The sequence below is a fragment of the Magallana gigas genome, chromosome 7 (genome assembly GCF_963853765.1).
Source record: "Magallana gigas chromosome 7, xbMagGiga1.1, whole genome shotgun sequence".
In the NCBI taxonomy this organism is placed as follows: Eukaryota; Metazoa; Mollusca; class Bivalvia; order Ostreida; family Ostreidae; genus Magallana; species Magallana gigas.
This window is the reverse complement of record NC_088859.1, coordinates 41685968-41710030: the sequence shown is the minus strand read 5'-3', so window position 1 is coordinate 41710030 and position 24063 is coordinate 41685968. Positions and strand designations below refer to the sequence as shown.

Below are 24063 nucleotides of genomic sequence, written 5' to 3'. Positions count from 1 at the left end.
TAAATGTAGCCCCAATCTGTTTTAAGTGTATATGGTACATGTAATTTTGGTAGCCTCCAGGTACACAATTCAACCAAAACTATAACTCGGAGTACAGACCAGCTCCAGGTGGTTATTGCTATTATACATATGTATTGACATTGATTATAAGTTTTTGACTTATGGCTCAATATTACGCTGAAACTCAGACATCAACACTAACTTTATTTAACAGTTCTTTACATGAACATGTATTGGTATATGTTATAATAGGTGTAGTGTATATCATTATTTTGTTCTCTTAGATTTTGGTACAATTTACAACAATTTTACACATGCATGTTAAATTTTCATCATGTAACGCAAGATCCAGAATAACTTTTATGAATGCGCAAAAAACTTTAAGCAAGCAACACAATAGGAAATGTAATAAATTAATCAATGAGATTAAGGAGGCACCTTGATGCTTTAACCACATGCAGTGTTATAAATTAATGTTACCTTGGGGTTCAAACTTAACAGAGAGCTATTAATTATTGAATAATATGATAATTAGATTATTATGTTCTCTGAAATCCAGTTAAAACAGATGTCCCATTAATTTGTAACACATATACATGTACCAATCTTGCAATTGCGATACAATGTTAGAAGATTCTTGTAAATATTAATGTTGACAGTATGGTGACAACATTTTTGAAATGCCAATTTACCACTGAAGAAAAAGTGTTCCACATTTTTAAAAGTTTCTACGATATCAATTCCCATTGCATGATCAAACTAGGCAATAAAATGACACATGAGCCCAAAGCGAGCTTGAGATATCCTAATTTGATACACAAAGGGAGAACGTTCAGAGAGACACATATTTATAAGGCTTACATCACATGGGGTGAAAACTTTCATGCCCTTTCACTTCGTATAAGATCATTCTGAGGTGATGATGGTAGATAGAGGCTTATTGCATGTGGCTAAAGCTGTAAAAGAAACAAACAAATCAGGGAAATCGGGCTGCAAAGAAAACAGAGAGTTGAACACAAAGACGACAGGATCAATGTCCAGTCAATAACGGAGAGGAAGAGGAGGAGAGAAGACTTCATCTTGATAGGGGTAAGTGTCAAAAGTTGTGGTGTGTGAAATTTCTATGTCAAATAGATTATTCTTTTAAGAATTCAAATAAGTAAATTTTGGTTGGCTTTAATGTATCAAAATTTTTATTTATATAATGTGTTCACTAGATGCAAGCATGATTTCAGGCAAAGGTTGTATCATTTAGGAATTGATTATTATGCTGTTCTTTGAATGCCGGTACATATTTTCATTAGGGTTATTTGATTCCATTCTGTTGCCTGCCAACAATTTTTTACCTACTCTATTTCCCATATTTATGGGAAACAGAGTGAATCAAACACCCTTGGGTAGCAAAGATGGAATCATAGGGGCAAAATAATTTAATTATATAAAACAAAATATAAGAAAATGAACAGAACATCTCAAATATGAGACAGTTTTAATTTTGGTGAAAATGGTTGTTTAATTATCTAGTTGTGCATTATTTTTCAACATGCAGTAAAAGATAGCATACCAAATAAAGTAGATGGTAGGGTATACAATACATGTAATTGTATGGTAAATTGAATTATAGGTTGACAAAGGAAAAATGCTTTTATGGTTATAACTGGTTTGCTGACATTTTATCTGTGTATTGGGTGTGATACTGGTCTATGGAGCAATGGAATGGGGATGTACAAAGCATCAGATAACATTTATATTTCATGATCAATGTGATTAATTGATAAGAAAACTACTTGTTATACTGTATGTTGGCGACATATGACTTTTCGATCCTAATTTTGTTTAGCCATTTTTACCATTGGGTTTATCTTTTAGGTATGTTATTTTGGTGAATATTGATTATTAAAATTTTCAGACATATATTCTATTCAAAGGAGTCAGAAAAGGTCACATTCTAAGAGCTAGATCCTTTTTTTCATCCTTCTAGATTTGAATGCATGGCTTCAATGGATGTTATGATTACCAACTCATAATTAGATTAAGAATTCCCACCACATCATGGGAAAATCCAAATGATTAGAAAAATATTTTTTATTAAGTTATGGAGATAGTTATTTCCTCCAGCAAGTATAGATATCCTGTCTGTCAATAACATACAATAGACAGGAAATGATGTAACAATAGCAACCCCAAAAATCCCAAAGCCCATCTCATATGCAGAAAATGCACACAACTTGCATGCATTTTAATAGTTAATGCATAATGTAGCTACAAAAGAATCTTATTTTAAATCTTAGTTGGTCTTGCATTTCGGTAAGGTATTATTTTGATTGTATGGGTTTAATAAGTGGATGGGTATCTACTGTATTACTGTGTTATTATTAATGAGCCAATTATTAAAGGGCGTTTGGGCATTCTGAAAGGGCTTGTCTCATTTAACCATAGTACATGAACTATCTCACTTAATGAAGATTTAGTTGATAGTTACAATATATACTGGTATATGGTTGGGCCTTGCCCAATAAGTGGCCTAAAGTAGATGTTGTAATTCATGCCAGTCAGTGCATTGTGCTTTATGTAGAGCAAAAAGGATATGTGTGTTTTATTGTTAGATTAAATTAAACTCTCAGTATTTGTTGCATACAAGTTAGATCAATCAATTCTAAAAATAAATTGATGTAAATAGATTTCAAATGTAAATAGATTTCAAACTTATGTAACATCAAATTTTGGGCTTCATATTGTCATGACATTATTATTATAATGTTTGATATGTTTAAAAAGTTAATATATCTATACTGGATGGGTGAAACATATACAAAACAGTTAATGAACTTATAATTTATATGGCAACAGTTTGTTTATTTATTCACGAGCATATTGATGTATTTTTGAATTACATTCTGCATCCAAAGTCATATCTAAATTAGTCTATTCATGCCATTAGCTGAAAAAAGTTCCACTGCTGATGTGGACGATATCTTTGAAGTTATGAATTAATTGCTTTCTTTCACGAAACCCATATCATTGATGAAAAATCATATTCCATTGCCTTGAGCCTCTCTTCACTTCAGCGCATTGATCTGTGGGATTTTCCACATCTGACAGAACTGAAGATGAAGAATAAAGACAAAGTGTGTTGTTTGGACTTAGATAGAGATGATAGCTGTGACATTGCGGGGTACTTAGATCACTGTCAACAACACCTGAGCGCTCTCCTCTCTACTTCTACCCATCCAGCATAGCATCTCTCTCTCTCTGATTGGCCAATCTTATCTGGCCCTGCCATCTCTCATGCATGCATTTACTTTCATACTTCCAGGAGATCTGATTTTGTCTGTCAATGCACTTAACTCGGTGTGATGCTGAATTTAATTAGTTTGTAGGAAAACAATTAATTGAAATCATGTTTGATTAAGGATGGATGATACAATGGAATACTTTGGGATGTAAAAAAAAGAAGGCTTAAATGTCAATTATGTCCTATTGTTTCATTAATGGAAACAGCTAGGTCATATACTAGAAAAGTCTTTCTTCCTACACCCACATATATTTATGTCTACGTGTATTTTGTATTACCTGCATCAGTTGCACATGTACTTCATGTCAGTTCATGGTAAAAAATTGTCATTTCCAGTGGGAAGTAAATTGGTACTGGCAATTTATAAATAAGAAATAATAATTCGATGTAACTATCACAGAGTAGTTCTATGTTTATAACATAAATATAATGGTTTTCAAATTACATCGTTGCATGATTGGTAAAAAAAATTTGGATGAGCCATTTGTATAGGAAAGCCCTAAAATTTTCATGATGATTGTGTGGACAAAATGGAGCCATGCAATATTGTCCCGATATACTGTAAATCCATAAATGAAACAGTCTTTAAAATTGACACACACGTGATAAGATAGCTGAGGAAAATTGGCGTTTAATGGGTCATTTTGATCAGTTATCTGTTTAATTGCATCAGGACACCCTTCAAATGATGCTTTGTTTTGATAAACTGTCCATTGTGAGGTTCCGAGTTTGACATAGCCATTGCTGAGATGTTGGGTGGTTTTATCAAGCAGATTGAGTCTCTCCATTAGTTATATTTAGAACAAAGAAACCGATGATTATTTTATCTCTGCGTTATAACCTCTGCTTGTATCGTAAGGCCCGAGCAGTGAAAACACTTTCTTCCTCGATAAGAATTTTTTTTCTAGGAAGTTGGAGGTTTGTTTTTTGTCAGACTGTGACAGTTTAATACAAATATTTAGGTTTTCTGGTATTCGAAAAATTGATAGATACAGTGGAAGGAGAAAGGGCCCTGGAAAAGGTTTGTGTTGTTTTATTATGTTTTTTCTCTTCAAAATTCTGTTAATTCTGAATGTAAGAAATGTATATGTCATTAGACAATCAATGATATACCTATTTACAAATTATGAAAACTACTAATGATCTTATTTTTAAGCGTCAGAAATTTCTTACAATTTTCTTCAAATGATTGATGAGTGCACCTTGGAATTGGAACAAACTCTTTATTGATGATACAAAGACTGTTACAGGATCATTAGACAAAACTTTTCTTTGAAGTGCAAATACTGGATATAATAAGAGATTAAATATGTAATAGGTAGTTTACTGGTATATTCCAGATATTTGAGGAAATATAAACCAGATGCTATATCATTAAAGCTATTGAAATTCTCCAGGGTTCAGTGATCTTAGCTAGCCAGGACCTTAAAAAAATTTTGACATTAAATATTTATCTACTGTTCCCATCAAGGCCTCAGTTGCTTGTTTATAAGAAGGCATCAGGTGCCCCTGTTATTTAATTAAAATTGTTATGACCACTAGGTGCCAATTTGACAGCTCTCAAGTGGGCCAGGGTTAGTTTGCTTTGGTGTGACCACATGCAGATATTTGACCATCTAGTCCACTCATACCAAGTATCTTTTATCAGATGACATTCAATCTCTAGCTTTTGTCTGCAAAACTCACATTGTGATGTCAATCCTTTGCCAAATAGAGAGCTATATTTCTGATTAAAAGCTTATTTATCGGAGCTATCTGGGCTGTTCCTTTCATCCTTTGATTACACTGTTTATTAGGACTGATAGGTTTGGAGGTATATCTGTCTTTCACTGAAGCTGCACCTGTGACAAGATTTCGCTGACATTTCACTATTCTTCTAGACATTTCCTACACTTAATGATGTAAGCTTACACAATACCCCAGCTTGGCTCTTACATAAGTAGGATGCTGTATCCTGTTATTTACTCCTCATTATATTGTGCTCTTTTTTATTTTGCACAAAAATAAGATGATTAAATCCCCAAGGAATTCAGATGTTATATTTAAAGCAATCTTCAACACCTGTGGCAATTGATTTTGTGACATTTCATTAAAGATATTAATATTTGTATGAAAAATAACAATTTCATATAATGGCTCAGTGCTATTGCATGCATCTAAAAGATCCTAAATTGTCGAGATTTAACGTAGAATTTAATTTTAACAAATCAAAAGGTGGTGGAATTTATCCCTTGCAAGATACATTGGTACAACAGCAACAACTAATGGTATTTTATTGGCAATATCAAATGTTCTAGCTGAAATTCTCTTTGCCCAGTAACACATTTAGAGTGTTCTCATCATGCAATATCAATAAAGAATGGACAATATTAAAATGTTGATTTGAAGTTATATCTTTATTGCCAAGAACTGTACATAATAAACTCCATAATTCTTCATTTGTCTTGACAAAAGTACCACAAATCAGCTAAATTGAATAAGACCATTTAAGGGGGCAGGATTCCATTTAGCAAATTAACAATGATTCGCCACAGGTTATTGAACTAAGAATGCACCCCTTTCAGATCCAGCATTATGACACGGTGTAATCTCTGTGATTTTGGCATCCTTTTTCAGCTTTATCTATAGCGTTGATGGTTAATGCCTTCTCAAATTTCCTTGTAAAAAAATCATGATGTATGCAACAATATTTTTTTCTCCTAGATCGATCCATGTGCACAACATTCAAGTGCAGCTTGCGAAATGATTCATTTTTCGCTACTCTGTTTTCCAGAGCTCAGTGCACCTATCAATAGAAACAATCTGAATTTTCAATTAAAAAGCTGCATTTATTAGAAAAAAGGGTTTTGAGGGTTTGTATAGAGTTAGGGGAAGGTTTATAGGGCTCTGGATCATTTGTCGCCAGTTCTATTTACTTGGGTATTTTTCTTGGTGGCTTTTTATGTCAAGTTTTTGTTTAACTCTCGCTTCGCAAACAAACTCTGAAAAGAGACAAATGGTTGCCGACTGTGCACAATGTAGGCCCATTAAAATCTGCCCACATTTTAATTACAATTTGTTTAATTATCAGAATTTCAAATTGATGGTATCAAGAGATGTATTGTAGAACAGCAGCACTTAATTTCCATTCCTTGATTGCAACAATTCTCGGTGTGAAGAAATGATGTCTTGCAGAAATCTCAGCTAGGTATTATCAAGACAGGCATTTAGCTCTTTGAATTCACATCTTAATGATGTCTTTTGCCTTGTGGCTAATTGCTAAGTGCATGTTTGTTTAGATTGGCATCACTTGCTCAGGACTGACAAATATTTGCGTGCTCTATGGGCATAAATATGTACTTATACTATGACTAAAATTCATTGATTCATAAAGCAGAATTTTTCTGCAATATGTTGTCCAATTTTAGGAAATGGTAATGTGTTTGCATTTTGTTTAATAGGTACTTGTTTGGAAATAAATGACACTCTTATTGACACTCAGTCTCTCTGAATAATGAAAAAAATAGATTGATGTTCAACTTGCGATTTCAAACCGCTGAATTGCAAGTTATGTACTTCAGTTTTAAAGTCATTCGGGACCCAGAAAGAAAAAAAAGGAGCATATCTGTTAAATCTTGACATGAAACAGAACCCCAAATTGTTGCTAGACGAGAGAGAAGGGTCTGGATCAGTGGGAGGAGCGTTTTTGGTCATCTGATCACTCATATTACCAAACCTGTTGTATTGTGGGTAATTCATACTTTGCAGCAAACAATGATGCCCATCCATGCTATTTTATAGGTCATAAAACTGTGACAGTGTATGATTGCCTGTGTGATGGAGACCACTGATAAATTCTCCATTTTCTTAAACTCATGAAAGATTGAGAGCCCGTAATAACATGGGACGGGGTATTTGGGTGGGATGTAGGATATAGAAAGCAATTGTTCTGGAAAGCCTTAGGTTTTTTCTTATCAGGTGTCTATCTTGCCTCATCAGATCATCATCAATTTTTAGCATGAAAAGGTTTGCTTGTCAATCTTACTTGTTTATGTTTTTTGGTTGTATCTGAGTGAATTCTCATAGTGCAGTATGTGAATTAAATGAGATTCATGAAGTTGATTTTTTATACAAGATAATAGTTATATTGAGATGAAGACCACCCAAGATATGCATGTACATATAAATTTTGATGAGGGTGTCCATTTAAAAAAAGGCTACTGACCAAGTTAAAGCTTTTGAAAGTGAATTGTAGAGACCTACAGACTCATTGGTACTGTTGGGTTATCTTGTATTATCATAAAGATTACCAGCATGTAGATGTTAGATGATGTTCAACATGTGCTGACATCCCTACATGGAGAGATAGGGGCGGTATCAGTATGACATGGATAATCTTTTGTTTGGAAGTGTTTAGAAACTGCTTGAAGTGATTGATCAGATCTACAGGTGATAATTCCTGTATATGTACAAACAGCCTGTCTTATCACCTGCTATATCTATGTGTATATCTACCCATGATTCCCAGCCCTCAGTGTCACATTACCTAAGGCCAGGGTCAGTCCGACCCTTGACCAGTCACCATCAACATTTATCACTGTGCCTGCAGGCCAGTTTTCTCGGCTATTGTTTGCTTTGATCAAAAAAGTTTTTGTTTCTGAACAAAGAATTTTATGATCACCTCATATCAAGCTATTGGGCCCTGTGATGCATAAAAAAATCATTAAATAAATCTCCTGTAATTTGATTTGAATGTGATACAACACCAGGTTTTATTAACCTGGTCCTTTTCATTGATGTCATTGGTCTCCTTTGATTTTGCACTGAGGTTTTTCTTGACTTTGATCAGAGAAGTGTGTAACGATCCGGGAACAGTGTAGTATACAAAGAAAAACAAAGCAGAAGCATAGTAACACTGGATGCGCAATGAAATCCGGCAATGAAATCCTGGTGACTTGATGGTTCCTTGCATGCTACAGCAGAGGGTGGCGGTAGAAGATTTAAAACACATTAGGGACACACTTTAAGGAGGGTTATCAGGTACCGGTATTCTGAAGACAGAGCAGGTATTTAACAAAGGACCGCTAAGGCACAAAGACACCTATAGTGTTCCATTGTGTGCGGGAGGATATATATTATGTGTCCATGTGCTTGCCATTTATACTGGAGTTCTGTTATGGAGAGGAGGTTATGAATTATGAAGAAATTTTTCTTCAGGTAAATAATAAGCAGTATTTATAATGTTGATTTTTTTTTATTTCCGATCAATAATTTGTATTAGGTAGTTCCTTGGATCTGTGTTTTCTCCTTCCTTGGTTCATAACTATAATAACTGAATATCAAAGTGAAACATGAAAAAAGAACCAAACTTTGATATTGTAGTCAAAAATAATTATTTTGTTAGATTGTTCTCTTCAAAGTTAATTTAAATCACAGGAAAAGAAGTAGTTCTTTCATCTTGTATTTTTAATTTGGAATTGAATTGACTTAGAATTCATTAACCTTTCTGATCTGTACTTTTGTTAAAAGCAGATTTGTCAATTTCTAATGAAGGATCGAACATAGACACATTATGTGAGGAAATTAGATTGGCAATTGTCAATACTTTAGTGTCTTCATTGCACATCAGAATCACGACTTACATGCGTTTATTTTACCATAAAAAGTAGAATAATGAATCTTTGGTATGTTACTTTGTAAAGTATAACTTCATAGTACGTTGATTTTGGTAGTGTCATAAACACATTTATGGCTGTGTTTAGAGAGTGAGAGTGGCACAGCTAGTCCACATCGTAATGAGGCTTTGTCAAAAAGCAGTTTGGTTGTGGTTGAGTTGATGAACAAATTGACTCAGCATTTATTTGTGATTGATGTCCAAGAATATTTACATGAATAATTTGAATACTGTAGAAGTACATATTTTATCTTGACAGTGAGTGGATTTACATGAGAGAGTTTTTTTACATCACTAAAAACAAATTCTTTTGTCAGCAAATGATTGCTCCCTCTTTTTAAAAAAATGTTTTACTTCATTGCCTCTGTCACAAAGTTTAACAGTTTAAATATTCTTTTTTCTATGAAAATCTAATCTAATAAATCAATTTCATTTGATTTGTGAAAACACCTTATGTCTTCTGAATACAATTCAGATTGTGTACAGGGTATTCCTAAGGGAACAATATTATGCTAATTTAAGGTTGAAATCTTACCCCATTTCTTATCATTATTAATAACTACAATTGAAGAAAAGGGACTACTGTAGCTTCTTTGGCAGCTAACTTTGCATTTGTCTATCAATTGTTTTAATGTACCAGCTTCCATTATTGTGATTTCTTCTTCAGACAATATTGAAGTCTCTATTTTGAAGTCACTTAAAATTCTCGAAGGGGTATAAATCATGTTGACAAGTTATAGAATGGGTTTCTATAATTACCCCCAGGTTACATGTAAGATTTCCTTTGCTTTTTGAATATGTTCCTATATTTTCTACACAATGTTCTTTTTTTAGTCTAAAATTGGCATAAACCATCCAGCTTTTTATTTTCGTCAACACCCATGAAGAGCAAGAAATACTTAGTTTGCACACAGAAATAATAAGGGATTTATGATGTTAATTACAGGTATATAAGGAACTTTCCTAGTAAATGCAATTAAAATGGCATCTTCAAAAATCATGATATGTGGTGTTTTCAATCAACAGTGATAACTTTATAACCATTGTTTAACATATTTCATTGAGAACTGGTTTCTTTTCAATTAGTTCGTGTAGTATATTCATTCAAGTTAAATGGCTATTCTTTCAAGTTTTGGCTTCAGCTGTAGCCTACACAGGAGATTTGATGTATATCAAAACATTTCCAACTCTGAACTCCCTAATCACTCTATACACCCTACAAGTTCTTCCCATCTTTAAAGCTAGAGGCTGTCCATATCTTGTGTATGGATCGTTTTCTTGTATGGATTGCCACCTACCAGTGCAGTGTACATGTACCAGTAGCCTGTTTCAATCCTCTCAGTACATTGATTGTGAGGAGTTGAGTCAGACATTTTATACTACCGCATAGTATGTAATGGTTGTACTTTACAATTGTTGTTGGCTGTCTAATTTAGAGACTTGTAAATATTCAGTTTAATGTAATGCCATTTTCTCTCACAGGACCGATTTATCTCAGAATGTTGTGTGTTTCTTTCTTAAAATACAGCACATGTTGATCATAAAATAAATCCCAGAACATTTATGATTTATAAAAGTAAAAAGCAAATGCGCATCAATGCGATAAGTCTGTAATATAAAACTTAAGAATCTGAATGATCCCCTAATGAAGTCTTGCTTTCATAGAGTCAGGTCTTGTATGTGTTCCTGACATGCAAACTAGCAATGTGTCATTGTAGCTTTACCCTGCATCAACAACAGAGAAATAATGAAGAAAAAACAGTTGATAACCAAGGGGCACTTTTGACAGATCTTGAAGCCATATACAAAGAATTTGAAATCAAACCGAGTGTTGCTGTATGACATTAGAAGCTGGAGGTGAGATATTGGGTGTACAAGGCACATGTGTATCCAATTTGTATACAGTTTGTCAGCAATCACAACAGTTCAGTATTTGTTCCGTGGGATGGAGAGGAAATGTTCACTTCAGAGTTGTATTACTGTACAGTAGATCTCTCTCATTTGAGGATAAGAATCATTTTCATAATATCTGGTGAGTTTGAATTTTAAAGAATATCTGTTTGAAATCTTGCTAAAGAAGTTCTCTTCCATTAACACAATTATGACTAGGCAGTAATAAGGCAGTTGAAATCAGAAAAATGTTGCAAAGGCCTTCCATATGCCATCACCCCCTTTGTTCATGTGTATGAATCCATGCAAAAAAACCCAAAGAACTTTCATCAATTTTGTGGACATCGTGCTGTTGATGTGGCTGTATCGTACATGTTTTATAAAGCTAAAACTCCCTGAATGCTTTGTTACACATTCGCATTTCATGGATGGTTAGATCCACTAATGGCTGTATTTTTTTATTTCCTAGATGAGGAAAAAGAGATATCGGCCTAGTTTAAAATTGTCTTATCTTTGTTTCTGAAATGAGGAAAAGCCCCTAAGAGTCTTTTTTTAAAAGTTGATTTATGGTTTATGCCACAAAAAGGGTTGGATTTGAATTTTACAGTCATGGGTCAGCTATTCTCTAATATATTTGACTGACTCTGTTACAATGTATACACAGCATTCTTCATTAAGTATGCTTTAATGCTTTGTACTAATGTACCAAATTTTAAAAACATGAGTTGGCAGAAAATAGTACCATTCTAATTTGGCAATTATTCATTGCAAAAATAGTGTAATGGATTTTCTGTGAAGGTTTTGTAAATTGTTCATGATTTCGTTTTTGTGTTCTTTTTTTGAGTTAATTGGAACCATCTATTGAAACCTGTTTATCATTACATTCTAATTTATTTGGGTGAAATTTTCACATACAGTCAAATGTTGTAAACATTATAGTTTTCTTGTAAATTGTTTAGCAGAATGAAAAACAGCCTAAGTTGACTTTCTCACGGGTTTGACTTGAGAAAATTATTTGGGATATTTAAAAGTGAAGTGATTGAATAATGCTATGAATTAAAGGCAAACTTTACAATATAATGAGGAAATGATTTTTCAAAAGTGTCAAAATATTTTTTTTTTTAAATGCTACAAAAGAGATTTGGTTTGATTTTGTGTCAAATTAGTGTTTATTGATGTTGTAGAAGAAGCCTCTTTGGTTTCTTATCTTTACGCCAGAAAAGCTATGCAACAATATGTTTTCTTGCAGTCAGATTGACTGAAGGTGCATAAAGGGGAAGGGAATAGTGTAAAGGTTTATCAAACTCTTATCACTAGATGCGAATGTGGAGATGCAGCTCTGCTGGGGAAAATCTCAAGAACGTGATCCTGGATGTGTTTATTTTACATCTTTTTATCAACCCTATTTCAGCAGTTGTTGAAAAACATGAAACAGAGATGTCTAGATTGAACCAGAAAACTCCTGCTATTTTGTGAGGAATTACAGTCTTTCAGTTCTTGATGACCAGTAAGTAAAATGGGGCTGGTTGAGTCAAACTTGATTTAACGGACAGGGCTAATGTGATCTGAATTGTCTGATGATGTTCAGTTTAACTATTCTCTTGAGATTTAAATGATTTCATCAGTTGTTACTTAATTGTCTGTCAGTATTCTATTTACAATCCAAATGTGTTTCATCTCAGGAAGTTATATTGATATGACAAATATGTTTGGCCTAGTTGGTTGTACTGTAAACTAAGAATATTCCAGAACATGATGGTACAATGTGTTGCCTTTTATTACCGTAGTTAGGAACCTCATATGAAATAAACTGTGCTAAAGAAACATTTATACACCTGTGAAATTTTTTTCCTTTCTTTTTGTAAATGTAAGCGTCTATTTTTTTAAGTTCTTCAATTTGTTTGCAAAAAAGCAGAACTTAAAGGAAACACCGATACCAACTATTTATTCATTTATTTAGAATTTTAGTATGACTTGAAAATTTAGTAACTGCTGAATTATACAAGTATAATTATTGATAGTACATGTACTTTTAATTGTACTTTGCATTTTTGGGCAAAGCTTAATTCTCTTGCATTGCAGAGTAGAGATGGAGCGTCTTAAAATATCTAAGGTAAAACTTTAATATTAATGGATATCTTGCAATCACATGCTCAAGATTAAACATATCTGATGTATGTATATTTAGAGACCGATAAGTGCCAGTGATGCAGAATTTAGTTTTGCATTAGCTGTTTCTTCTATCTTTTTCATGGGAAATATGTCTTAGAATATTCAGGGTCTGTGTACATGGCTGCATGATGACTCAATTAAGAAGTCATTTCAAATGCAGTTTGGCCTCCAGCTGACAGCATGCACATTATGATATTCATTGATTGCTCTTATGGGGTTTTGTCTGGAAAATAAGCTAAAAAAAATTACTGTTTCCTAGATTTAAAACTTATTGGATTGACTTGACATACACATATCCTCTTTCACATATTAAGCTTTATCAGTTTGTAAGGCGGACACCAAGTTCAAGAAAAGTTTGCTGTAATTGAATTTTAGCATTGTTCGATTATGTTATTAGCTAGGGGTATAGAAAAGAAATTGTTTTGACAGGAATTTTCTACTCTCTTGTGACACACTTTGTCCACATTTGATCGAATTTTCTTTATTATTGGAACACATGTATTAGGTTATATTGATAAGGTAATAGTTTGCCTCATTGTTTCTGAGTTTTTTAAATAGTCTCAGTATTTATATAGTTCTAGATTGTGGTAGATGCTCTCTTGGTGTCTCATAAAGATTTTCAATAGTTTTCTTCTCAGACTCATCGAAAATTAATTCTAAATTCAGAGTATAATTCAACTGTTCCTACATTGCAACAATGATGGCAATTTGGTGCATTTTCCTTATATTTTCATGAGATAGCCGATGGCCATTGTTCTCTCGTCAGCATCACAAAAACTAGCATGACTCATAGGGTCCAAGTTGTATTAACATAGAAATAGAAGTCTTACAAATGGTTTTCAGTGTCTTTTTATAAATCGAATAAAGAAATGGCATCAGTTAATTGGAAACTGCATGTAATTATTCATGGAAGCCCAATGAGCTTCAAACTCATTTAAATCTGAAAAAAGTCATCACTGATCAGCTGTATTGGAAATGGCTTTCATTTATGGTCAGTGTAAGACTAAGTACAGTCTAATCAATTGAAGTAGGTAAGTAAATACAGATAACTGATGGGTGACAAATTGATCTCTAGTGATGAAGGCCAGATGGAAGTAAAAACAGCATACAAAGTTCTATTGATTTCAGAGGTTTAAAAAAGATGAGTTTTTGTTTCAGTAACAACTCAAAGTAAATCACCCTTTGGCATGAAAAACTCTATTAGATTGACCTCTTGACTTTCATCGTCACTCACCCGTATCTGGTGATTCACAGAAAGAGAGTGCCATCTTTGGATAGGATAAGGTTTTGTGTGAGGATTCAGTGACAATTTCACCATAAGAACTGGTATCAGTTCAAATTGTTTTTTCATGTTTCCAGTCCTAGCGGGGGATGCCTTTTGCATGTATTTCCTGCCAGGGGATTTAGGGACAAATTAAGAAAGTGACAAATGCTTCAATGGCAAATGATATTCATTATATAGGAAAATTAGGATATAGTCTGGTTTGAAAATTACATTACACAAAGGACAAAACGCTAATGTTCATTTATTGGATATTTTATTATGAAGCGAGTTCTAAATGGAGTGTAGTGTTTAGACCTTTTGGAGCTGACTTTTTGATTGGACGTGTGCTAATTGCAGGGCAGACAGTTATTTTGTGATAAGGTTGACATGATGTATTGTGATTTTGTGCTGGACCAAGTTCTATCAGCTCTCAATAAAGTCATTTACAACAAACCAATCAGTAGGGCAGATGATCTCTATTGCTTTACTGGATGCAGGTAAAATCAAATAGCTCGGTCCTCTACTTTTTTCATGATTTAATGAAACATTTGCAAGTCATTTTTGTGCCCTCCTGCTATCTAGATAAGCAGACTTCAAATTTTGTAGTCTTTAATTATTCTGTGTTAATTAAGTTGAAAGAAAACTTATTTAAACTTCTTATCATTTAGATTAAATAACATGCATTTTAAAACTTTATCTTGAAATCTTTCAATCTGGGATAGATTACGGATACAATTGTATTTAAAGGGTACTGCAATTACATGTATGTTAGTTTATTTCTATTCAGATAAACCTATATCTTGAACTGATATTAAGAAAGATGTGCTATTGTTTCCAAGTGAATAATCTAAATATCTGGTTCGAGTTCAATCTGGTCATTATTAGCAATAAAATTGCCTTTGACCAGTGACGGATATTGAAATACCAATTACAAACAATCAATATGTATGGAGAGGTTTTAAGTCAGAATGGGTATCGGAGAGAGATGTGGCTTGTGCACTAAAAGGACTGCTTAAAATTCATAAGCAAATATTAAGTGACTAAAACATTTTGTGTAACAATAGGATTTACTTTGGACGGGCACAGATCAGGGGAGTTTTAATCAGACCCAGGTGAGACGGTGGGTGCTAGCAAGTCCTATTCAAGGGATTTACCCAGCGCTTAATAATAAAATTGTTTTATCGCTGGACAACGTTCACACCTGGACGCTAGGATGAAGTACTTTCTTTTCTGTTTTGTCACGTCCTTCATGTCAGTAAAGAAACTTTGCCATCAAGAGACGAGGGGATTTATTTTTTATCCGTTGTGATGTCAGTTTGAAGAGTTGTATAATCTGGGACTTCCAGAGGTTACACGTATTATGTGGACCTTTGGAGGTACATTATGTGGACTAAGTTGTAAATTTTACAATAATTTTGTTTTAAATGGAAGAGCTTAAGTAGCTTCTTAGCTATTCCTAAGAAACCACAATCAATTTAGAGCTGCATTTATGGCTAGGATTTTAAAAAAGTGCTGATTTGTTTATAAATGATAGAGGGAGATATGAGAATATGTTGTATTTTTGCTAGTGGTTTATACTGTCCCAGAGGTAAATTTTACATACATGTAAAAGACGTTTGTTGAAATTGCATGCTTAAAAAATTTAAGATTCAAATTTAAGGTAAAACTTTCCTTGATTTATATTGTTGCTAGAAATAAGACCGCACCTTTTTCCAGGGAAATGTAAATGCCTATTTCATCAAATCTAAATTTAAATCAGTTTTACTAGCAATGGTTGTTTGCTCTTGATCAGGTACCATATTCCTTATTGGAAGGAAGGGTGGCATTTTTATGACCAAAAGATAGACACCAAGACCTCTATTACTAGACATGGTTTGATAAGCATAACCAAAACTAATAAAGTTAATTGTATTTTTCAGATGAAACTTTCGGAAGTGAAAGTACAAAATTGGATAACTCCAGCTATAAATATGAATGTGCTTTCCCCATAGTGTAGCCTTACTAGCTGTAAACAATGAAGACCAAAGGGAAGCAAGTTTTGTCTATTGCTGTTATACTCTTTGTGACAGTCTGTCTGACATACTATTCCAATTTGGCTGTTTGGAATGGGATTTCCTTGAATGATTTGGACAAAGAGTCATTAACAGTGGGAAGTGTTCGCAAACTTCTAGAAGAGGAGGAATTGGTTACAGAAAGAGCCAACTCCAATGGCCAACAGAAAAGACTTCCGCAGTGCGTGATTATTGGAGCTCGGAAATGTGGTACCAGGGCATTATTGGAGTTTCTTGGTCTTCATCCATTGATTCAACCAGCAGATCAAGAGGTGCATTTCTTCGATGATGACAGAAACTACAATCGTGGTTACGAGTGGTACAAGGAACACATGCCCTACTCCTATCCAAAGCAAATAACTCTTGAAAAAAGTCCAAGGTATTTCATCACAGAAAAAGCACCGGAGAGAATACATCAGATGAATAGCTCCATTAAGTTAATTGTGTTACTCCGAAATCCTACTACAAGGGTCATTTCAGACTACACGCAGGTATATTATAACAAAATTGCCAAAGGAAAAGACGTGGACAAATTCGAGGATCTGGTGATTGACAAGAAAACCAATCAGATTAATACCGGTTACAGGGCAGTTCAAATCAGCATTTACTACAATCATCTATTAAGATGGTTCAAGTTCTTCAAACGAGAACAGGTTCATGTTGTGGATGGTGATAAACTCATTATGAACCCTCTGAGTGAGATTAACAAAGTGGAGCAATTCCTCGGGCTTCAGTCAAGAGTGACAGAAAATAACATTTACTTCAATACAACTAGGGGCTTTTACTGCATGAGAACACCAAAGACAAATCAAAAGTGTTTAGGGTTGACAAAGGGTCGCAAACATCCCCATATAGAATCTAGCATTCTACAAAAGCTGAATGAGTTTTTTCGACCATATAATAAAAAGCTGTTTTCTCTGATAAACCAAACATTTGACTGGGATGATTGAGAATGAGTCATGGTCGTATTAGCTAGAGCATACAACAATGTCAAATCCATAGTGCTATAATTACGAGTTGGAAATACATTTCTAGTATCTATTTATTCAATCTAATGAAGTATACATTTATTTTAGAGATGGTTTTACTTTTTGAAATCAAAGAAAAAATTAACTTTGTCAAGCTGAGCTTAAAAGGATGACCCTCATTTATTCATTATTTAAACAGCATCAGATGGCAGAATCAGAAATAATAATTGTGTACACTTGATTGTAAAATCAATCTGCCCCCTCACTGCATTATGGGACAGGTAACCCATACCGTTTACTATTGCATTCTGTGAATGTTGACGCATTGTGCCTGTTGTGCATTTGATGTGACTGATTATTTCATTATAGTGTTCATGTACTTCATGGCGAGCCTGAACATTTGAACAATTTGACAAAGTCAACATTGATGTCTCCTACCAATCTAGTCACTTCACATTTATATTTGTTCTATTATGCATTCAGATTTGTTTTGTATGATTTTGTATTGTACTATTGTTACCGGTATAATGTTATTTTAATCTATTAAAAATATGAATGTGTTTTGAACTTTTGAATATCTTTGTATTGAGTTTACGACAACTCATTGAAAGCAACCTGTCAAAACATTTCAAAGACAGGAGAAGTAATCATCATAAAAACTCATAGAATGGAAACTCATAGATACATGTACAACAATTTATTGACATCCATTGACACTCATCAGACTGATAAATTTATTCTGAATGACATTGTAACAATCTTACTGGTATACACAAGGATTCCACATGCTTTTAAGTGAAAAACCCCCCACAAAAACGAAAAAAAAAAACCCAAGAAACATCCCTGTGCGTTTCAATAGGATACTTTTAAATGTTTAAAAAAATGTTGAGGAGCACAAATACTTGGAGATTTTATTTCAGAGTCAGAATAGAGATAGATATATCATACATACAGGCATACCCTGAATACCTCAAATTACATTACATGTTTACTAAAGGATATGTGCCACTCTGAACTTATGAAAAAAAAAAAAAACTTTATCAAAAGATTGTGCTAAGGGAGATAATTCAGAAGATATTCCTTGCATTTTCATGTACACTGTAATAACTGTCGGAACTCTCAGGTTTTCTATCCCTTACATTGCTTGTGTACAGATGGAAAATCTATGGATTCAAACATTGGTTTATAATTAGTCTTTTTAAAATAATGATACCTTTAGTATTTTTAAAAAAGAATTTTTTTATTTAATTATTCTTTGAAAAGGTATATATATACCAAAATGCATTTTGGTATACATATACCTTTTCAGAGATATGGCCTTTTCAACAGTGTACAAAATATAAAATAATTAACAATATTTAAGATAAGATTTCATAAAAGTTGACATCAATCTCTGCCAGTCTCTGGTATATTATGTTTTAAAGGGTAATCAGATTGCAACAGTAGAAAGTTCTGGTCCTTGTAAAGAGCTCTTGGGGCCACACCAATTTAATTTCTTGCTTGTCACACCCGCATGCTCATATTTACAAACTATATACAAGTAATGCTATTTTAAATTTCCTGCATCCAGTAAATTCTGTTCTATTTCCACTCTATTTTTTGTAGTTCAAATTGTTTTAATTTATAAAACAGTAAGAAAACAATACTTTTATTACAGTATATTTAATTGATCCTCTGCTCATACTTTTTTCATCAGATGTCCAATGACCAAGAAGTTAAATTGGTGTGACCAAAGACTTAGAAAATTGTTAATATTTATCTACATTATATGTGTCTTTATTTAATGAATATTATCAAAAAGATTTGACAACAATAATTAAAATTCCACTTTACTTTTCAGAGCATGGTCCATAATAAAATAAAATATACTGCTGTTCCCGTAGAAGCAGAAAATGCGAGTTCCAAGAAGACATTTTGTGCTTACCTTGCCTCACATCTCACCAAGAAAAATATTTCTGCATTTGTTTGCATTTTGATCTTGTCCACAGCATTTGTTTTAGTAGCATGTATTGGGGGAAATTTTCAATCCAAAGTTTGCACCAACAACAAATCAATGCAGTTTACATCAAAACCACAGAACAGACTTCATTATCCAAAGAACTTGAAAATAGCTCATTCAAAACGAAGGCTTCCACACTGCATCATTATAGGTGTCCGTAAAGGTGGAACCAGAGCCTTGCTTCAATTCCTCAAAATTCACCCTGATGTTCAGGTTTCTCCAGATGAAATCCATTTCTTTGACAACAATGAAAATTATAGCAAAGGTGTGGAATGGTATCGGAGAAGGATGCCCCAGTCTTTTGAAGAGCAGATCACCATAGAAAAATCACCAAACTACTTTGTGGATTGGAACACACCCAGTCGAGTCAAACTGATGAACTCTTCCATCAAACTTTTGCTGATTGTGAAGGATCCATTTTATCGTGCTGTATCCGACTATGCCCAGATCAAGGAGAATCGCATTGATAAAAATATGGAAATGGAAGAATTTGAGGATTTAGCTATTGACTCTATGACTGGAAATGTGAGGATTAATTACAAAGCCATTAATCGTTCCCTGTATTACATTCACACCAAAAGGTGGCTGAAATACTTCCCTTTGGAACAGATTCATATTGTGGATGGAGACAATTTAGTGTTGCATCCATTTGAAGAATTAGAGAAAGTGGAGACTTTTCTAGGACTGCGTCACTACATTCAAGAGGACCATTTTGTTTTTGACAGAAAGAAAGGATTTTATTGTATCAATAGAGAAAATGGTGCCCACAAATGCTTAAACAGGACTAAAGGTAGACCTCATCCAAAGATTGACCCAGATGTTGTCGATCAACTGAATGAGTTCTTTGAACCTTACAATCAAAAGTTCTTCAAGTTGGTCAACAAAACCTTCCAGTGGCCTAAAGCAGTGGGAAAGAGATCTATTAAAAAAAAGAATTAAGGAGTTTATAATAGCATTCCTGTGAGCAATCACAATATTTCATAGAATTTAGTTAATTTAACTTGCATTTATTATAGTGATTAACAAGTGTACCCATGCAATAAGATTTAGTCATAAGAAAATCCTGCAAAAATATCAATTTATTATCCCTTTTAATAAATAATCTTTATAATCATCCACATATTAGTACATGTAGGAATTTATATTATATGAGAGATACTGAAAGAGAAAACGTCATTAATACAGCAAATTCCTCATATCTGAGTTTGTAATAAGTGAATTTTAATGTACATTGCATCAGTTCTGTAGAAAAAGAAACTCAACAAGAAGTAATTAATGTTTTGCAATTTACCTTGCAGTATTGTTTTCTTAATTTTCGTTATGAAAGGTTGTGAAAATGTTTATCCTTGAACTGAACATAAGTACCTATATGATTAATTATTTATCATATATCTGGACATTTTTCTTGGAATTAACTCTTGAAATTCTAAAGAAGTCAAATTGAATTTGCTGTTGTTCAACTGAGTGGCTGTAATTCTATACTGTATAAGTGGTTGTTTTTTTTCCTTCTTTTTTATTTTTTGCTCAGATGATAACAAAACTGCATGAATTTTTCTTTTTATTTATTCACACATTTGCAAATTTACAGTTCATCACATGTTCAATAAACTATTTATATTTTTTTCTGAATGCATTAATGTGTACATACAGACTTTTAAATTTTAGAACAGTCCATGGCCTGTAATTGTCAAGGTTAGTGAGGAAAGGGTTCCGAGGAGGATTTCCTGCTATATTTGTTTTGAAAGTACATGTATAATGTTTCCTGTGTGTGAAGTGCTAGAATCTTTAGTGTGATGCAGTAGTATTTAACACATGTTAATTAGGCAGCAGAAAAGATATTGGTTCTTTGGATTACCCCATCAGTTAAGAACAGTAGACACTTTGTAAACAATAAAGTGGTTGCTGGCACTATAAGAAGAGAGAATCTAACAATAGTACCATACATGTGCTTTAATTGAATATCTGTACAATATTGGAGGATATTAACCAGTTTTTACTATAGTTCTGAAGGGTTATTATATCCTTCTTCTACTTTACAGAATAATGTATCATTGAGTTCTTATATTAAGAACCATGCATTGTGATTTCTACTTGCCAAGATATATAAACAATTCTGCTTGTTGTCTTTATAAGCAACTGTACACATTGCTTTGAATTTTATTCCTTTCATAATGAAAGATTAAGAATTTTACACATACACTTTAATGAAATATTTAATTTTGTTCATTAAATTTGATGACCAGTTTTTTAAAACTATATTAAAAAATGCATGCAGTCTTGGAAACCTTTTCATTTAATGTACTAGTATTTTTAGAGTATTTCATGAACACATTTTGTAATGCTGGGATGCCTAATGTAATCTGAAAACTCCATGCATCTCTTCCAGTTTTTATATACATGTACATTCATTTTATATCATTACACAAAATTGAGATACATTTGTTGATATTTATATTTTATGGTATTTTGCTCATAATGGAGAATGTTAATCAGTCTCTGGTTGTACATTGTGTCAAGTGAAGGCTGTTGTGTTTACATTTTGTTTGTAAACTATAGCCACACCTGTTGTGCTTTGTTTTTGATAAAAGGCCTACAATGTAAGTTGTTTTTATCTTAAATGAACCGTACTGTAAACACATTCTATTCATTATCTATGATTTTTGGTAGAAATTGATTTTTCAAAAAGTTAGCATGTATTTTAATGAGCATATTTGTGAAAGAACCTATATAAATACATGCATGCATGTCATTTAGCGATGTACTCTATTTAGCGACAGCTGCTTTATGCCAAAAATGCTAAATAGAATACACAGCCAAATATAATTCCTATTTAGTAGTTTGACAAGTAGTCACTTTTAATATTTTTATAAATCTTCTGAGCATATTGTACATTTTTTGCAAAATACATTTGTTTGCTGGTTTATATTCTGTTTAAATCTTTTAAGAGAGAAAAAAAATTGTAATTTCCCTTCCAGTTAACATAAATTATGAACATTGAGTAGAGAGAAGGCAAACAGACATTTTTATAGGCGACTTTCTGCCATAACATAGAGAAACATAACAAACATATTACAAAATTGTCATACAGACATTATGTCGCTTGTCCATTATTCAGGTAAATCAATCAGGTAATATATACATGTATTAACAATGATTTATTTAGGTTGAGACATTTTGTTTTACAGGAACACATTTGTACAATTTGTTTTGTTGGACACTTTTACTTTATATTTGTACTTAAGGTATACATGTATATAGACTTATTTTGCATTATTACTTTAAATTTATTTTATATTAAGATCATATTTTGGTTATGAAGGCAAGTTTCTTCACTGACATAGCTAATGAAAACACTCGGTGAGCAAGATCAGCTAGTGAGAGCAGAAATGTGCAAGGAATGAAAAGTTTAGCTACATTTTTGATGGTTTGAAAAACATTTTTACAAATAAATATAAGCTCATGTTTGAGTATTTGATCTAGAATGAAGTATATGCAGTGCCAGACTACTGGTTTTTTACTTTGGTTGGAAATTTCTTGGTCCACTCCAATAAATGTAAAACCCATGGTAGCATTAAACAGCATTATGACTTCCTCCAACAGTAGTAATATATTCCATTTGTAATATTATTGTCCAGTAATATCTGCAATTGACTGCAATAATAAAGCCCATTTTTTTTTGTGTCAGTTAATTAATTAGGGATGACTACATTGTAGCTGCTAGACAGTCTTATAGCCATTGTAACTTGGACTCTGGGACCCCTGACCATGAGAATTGTTTTGAAAAACTTCGGAGTCTTTGTCACCAGTGTTATATAAGCTGGTTTAATTAGAATATATTTTATTCATGCAGTTTAGATAGCCTTATTTAACATGAAGTTGAAGAGAAATCCTTGGAATTTATCAATAAGGAGACTCAAGAATAATACAGTAAAACACGGTTATAACGAAGCGTCAGGGACGGGTGATTTTGCTTCGTTAAAAGCGTAATTCGTTATATCCATCAAGTTTACAACATGTAATATAGTCACCGGGAATGAAAATCACTTCGCTGTAAGTGTCAATTCTTTATAAGCGTGTTCGCTATAACCGTGTTTTACTGTATTCAGTAGAAATGTCATGATAATGTTTATATATGAATATACATGTATATTAATATTATGCTAATCATACTAGGCAATTTTTTATTGTTGAATTGTACAAGAATTTACAGAAGGCCCGTTTTAGGGATCCTCAATTTCAGTGCAAAACTTTAAAAAAAACGGGTTTGTTTGTTGAACTGTTAAGTGTATACTATGTGTACTACCAATAAAGTCATATTTATTGATAATAGTGTAACTTTATTTTTTCCTAGGAAGAAAAGAAAAGCTGCAATTTTTTCACAAGGAAAAGTCATGTTTCTATCAAAATGTCTTCACATTCTCAAGGAGTAATTGAAAAACTTGTAATTGTACCCTGCTTAAACCACTGCACAGAATTTTAAAAAACTTTGTAGGTGTTGAGGACACTGTGAAGATGTTCATTTTATCAGGAAATTCCGATGCTATTATTTTTCTGGGAATTTTTTTCATTTTAAACATATATTGAATATACTTGTACTAATTTAAAGAAATGCACCTTGTTCCTGACCTGAGCTAATACAAAATATGTTTGATATGTTTAAGGTCATAGGGAAGGTCAAGGTCAGACAATTATTACAAGGTTTTTAATTAAAATTACTTTTAGTACTATAAGTTTGTTATCATACTGTAAACCAACTTTTATTTTCGTCTGA

At 33.0% G+C, this 24063-nt stretch overlaps 2 protein-coding genes across 11 annotated transcripts in view; both read left to right on the top strand.

The window, feature by feature from the left end:
• LOC117684923 (heparan sulfate glucosamine 3-O-sulfotransferase 1-like) overlaps nucleotides 1–23619 on the top strand; it is a 30775-nt gene extending 7156 nt beyond the window's left edge. For all 3 annotated transcript variants that reach the window (XM_066067214.1, XM_066067213.1, XM_066067215.1), the window contains one exon: nucleotides 19134–23619. In XM_066067214.1, coding sequence (XP_065923286.1) covers nucleotides 19134–20231 — 1098 coding nt within the window. In that variant the 3' untranslated portion in view covers nucleotides 20232–23619. The remainder of the gene's footprint in view (nucleotides 1–19133) is intronic.
• Nucleotides 906–17856, top strand: LOC105348490 (heparan sulfate glucosamine 3-O-sulfotransferase 5). Of its 8 annotated transcripts, none has more exons than XM_011457945.4 (2): nucleotides 906–1089; nucleotides 16194–17856. In XM_011457945.4, exon 2 carries the CDS (start codon nucleotides 16289–16291, stop codon nucleotides 17273–17275), a length of 987 nt encoding a protein of 328 aa, XP_011456247.3. In that variant the 5' UTR covers nucleotides 906–1089; nucleotides 16194–16288; the 3' UTR covers nucleotides 17276–17856. The 8 variants fall into 8 exon arrangements, with proteins under 8 accessions (XP_011456247.3, XP_011456246.3, XP_011456245.3 ...); XM_011457944.4 differs by lacking the exon at nucleotides 906–1089 and adding an exon at nucleotides 4132–4316; XM_011457943.4 differs by lacking the exon at nucleotides 906–1089 and adding an exon at nucleotides 8059–8491.
• Nucleotides 23620–24063: the final 444 nt, after the last annotated feature.

Bases quoted from the DNA above. Each gene is read 5' to 3' on its own strand.
- LOC105348490 (XM_011457945.4), top strand. From the start codon at position 16,289: ATGAAGACCAAAGGGAAGCAAGTTTTGTCTATTGCTGTTATACTCTTT.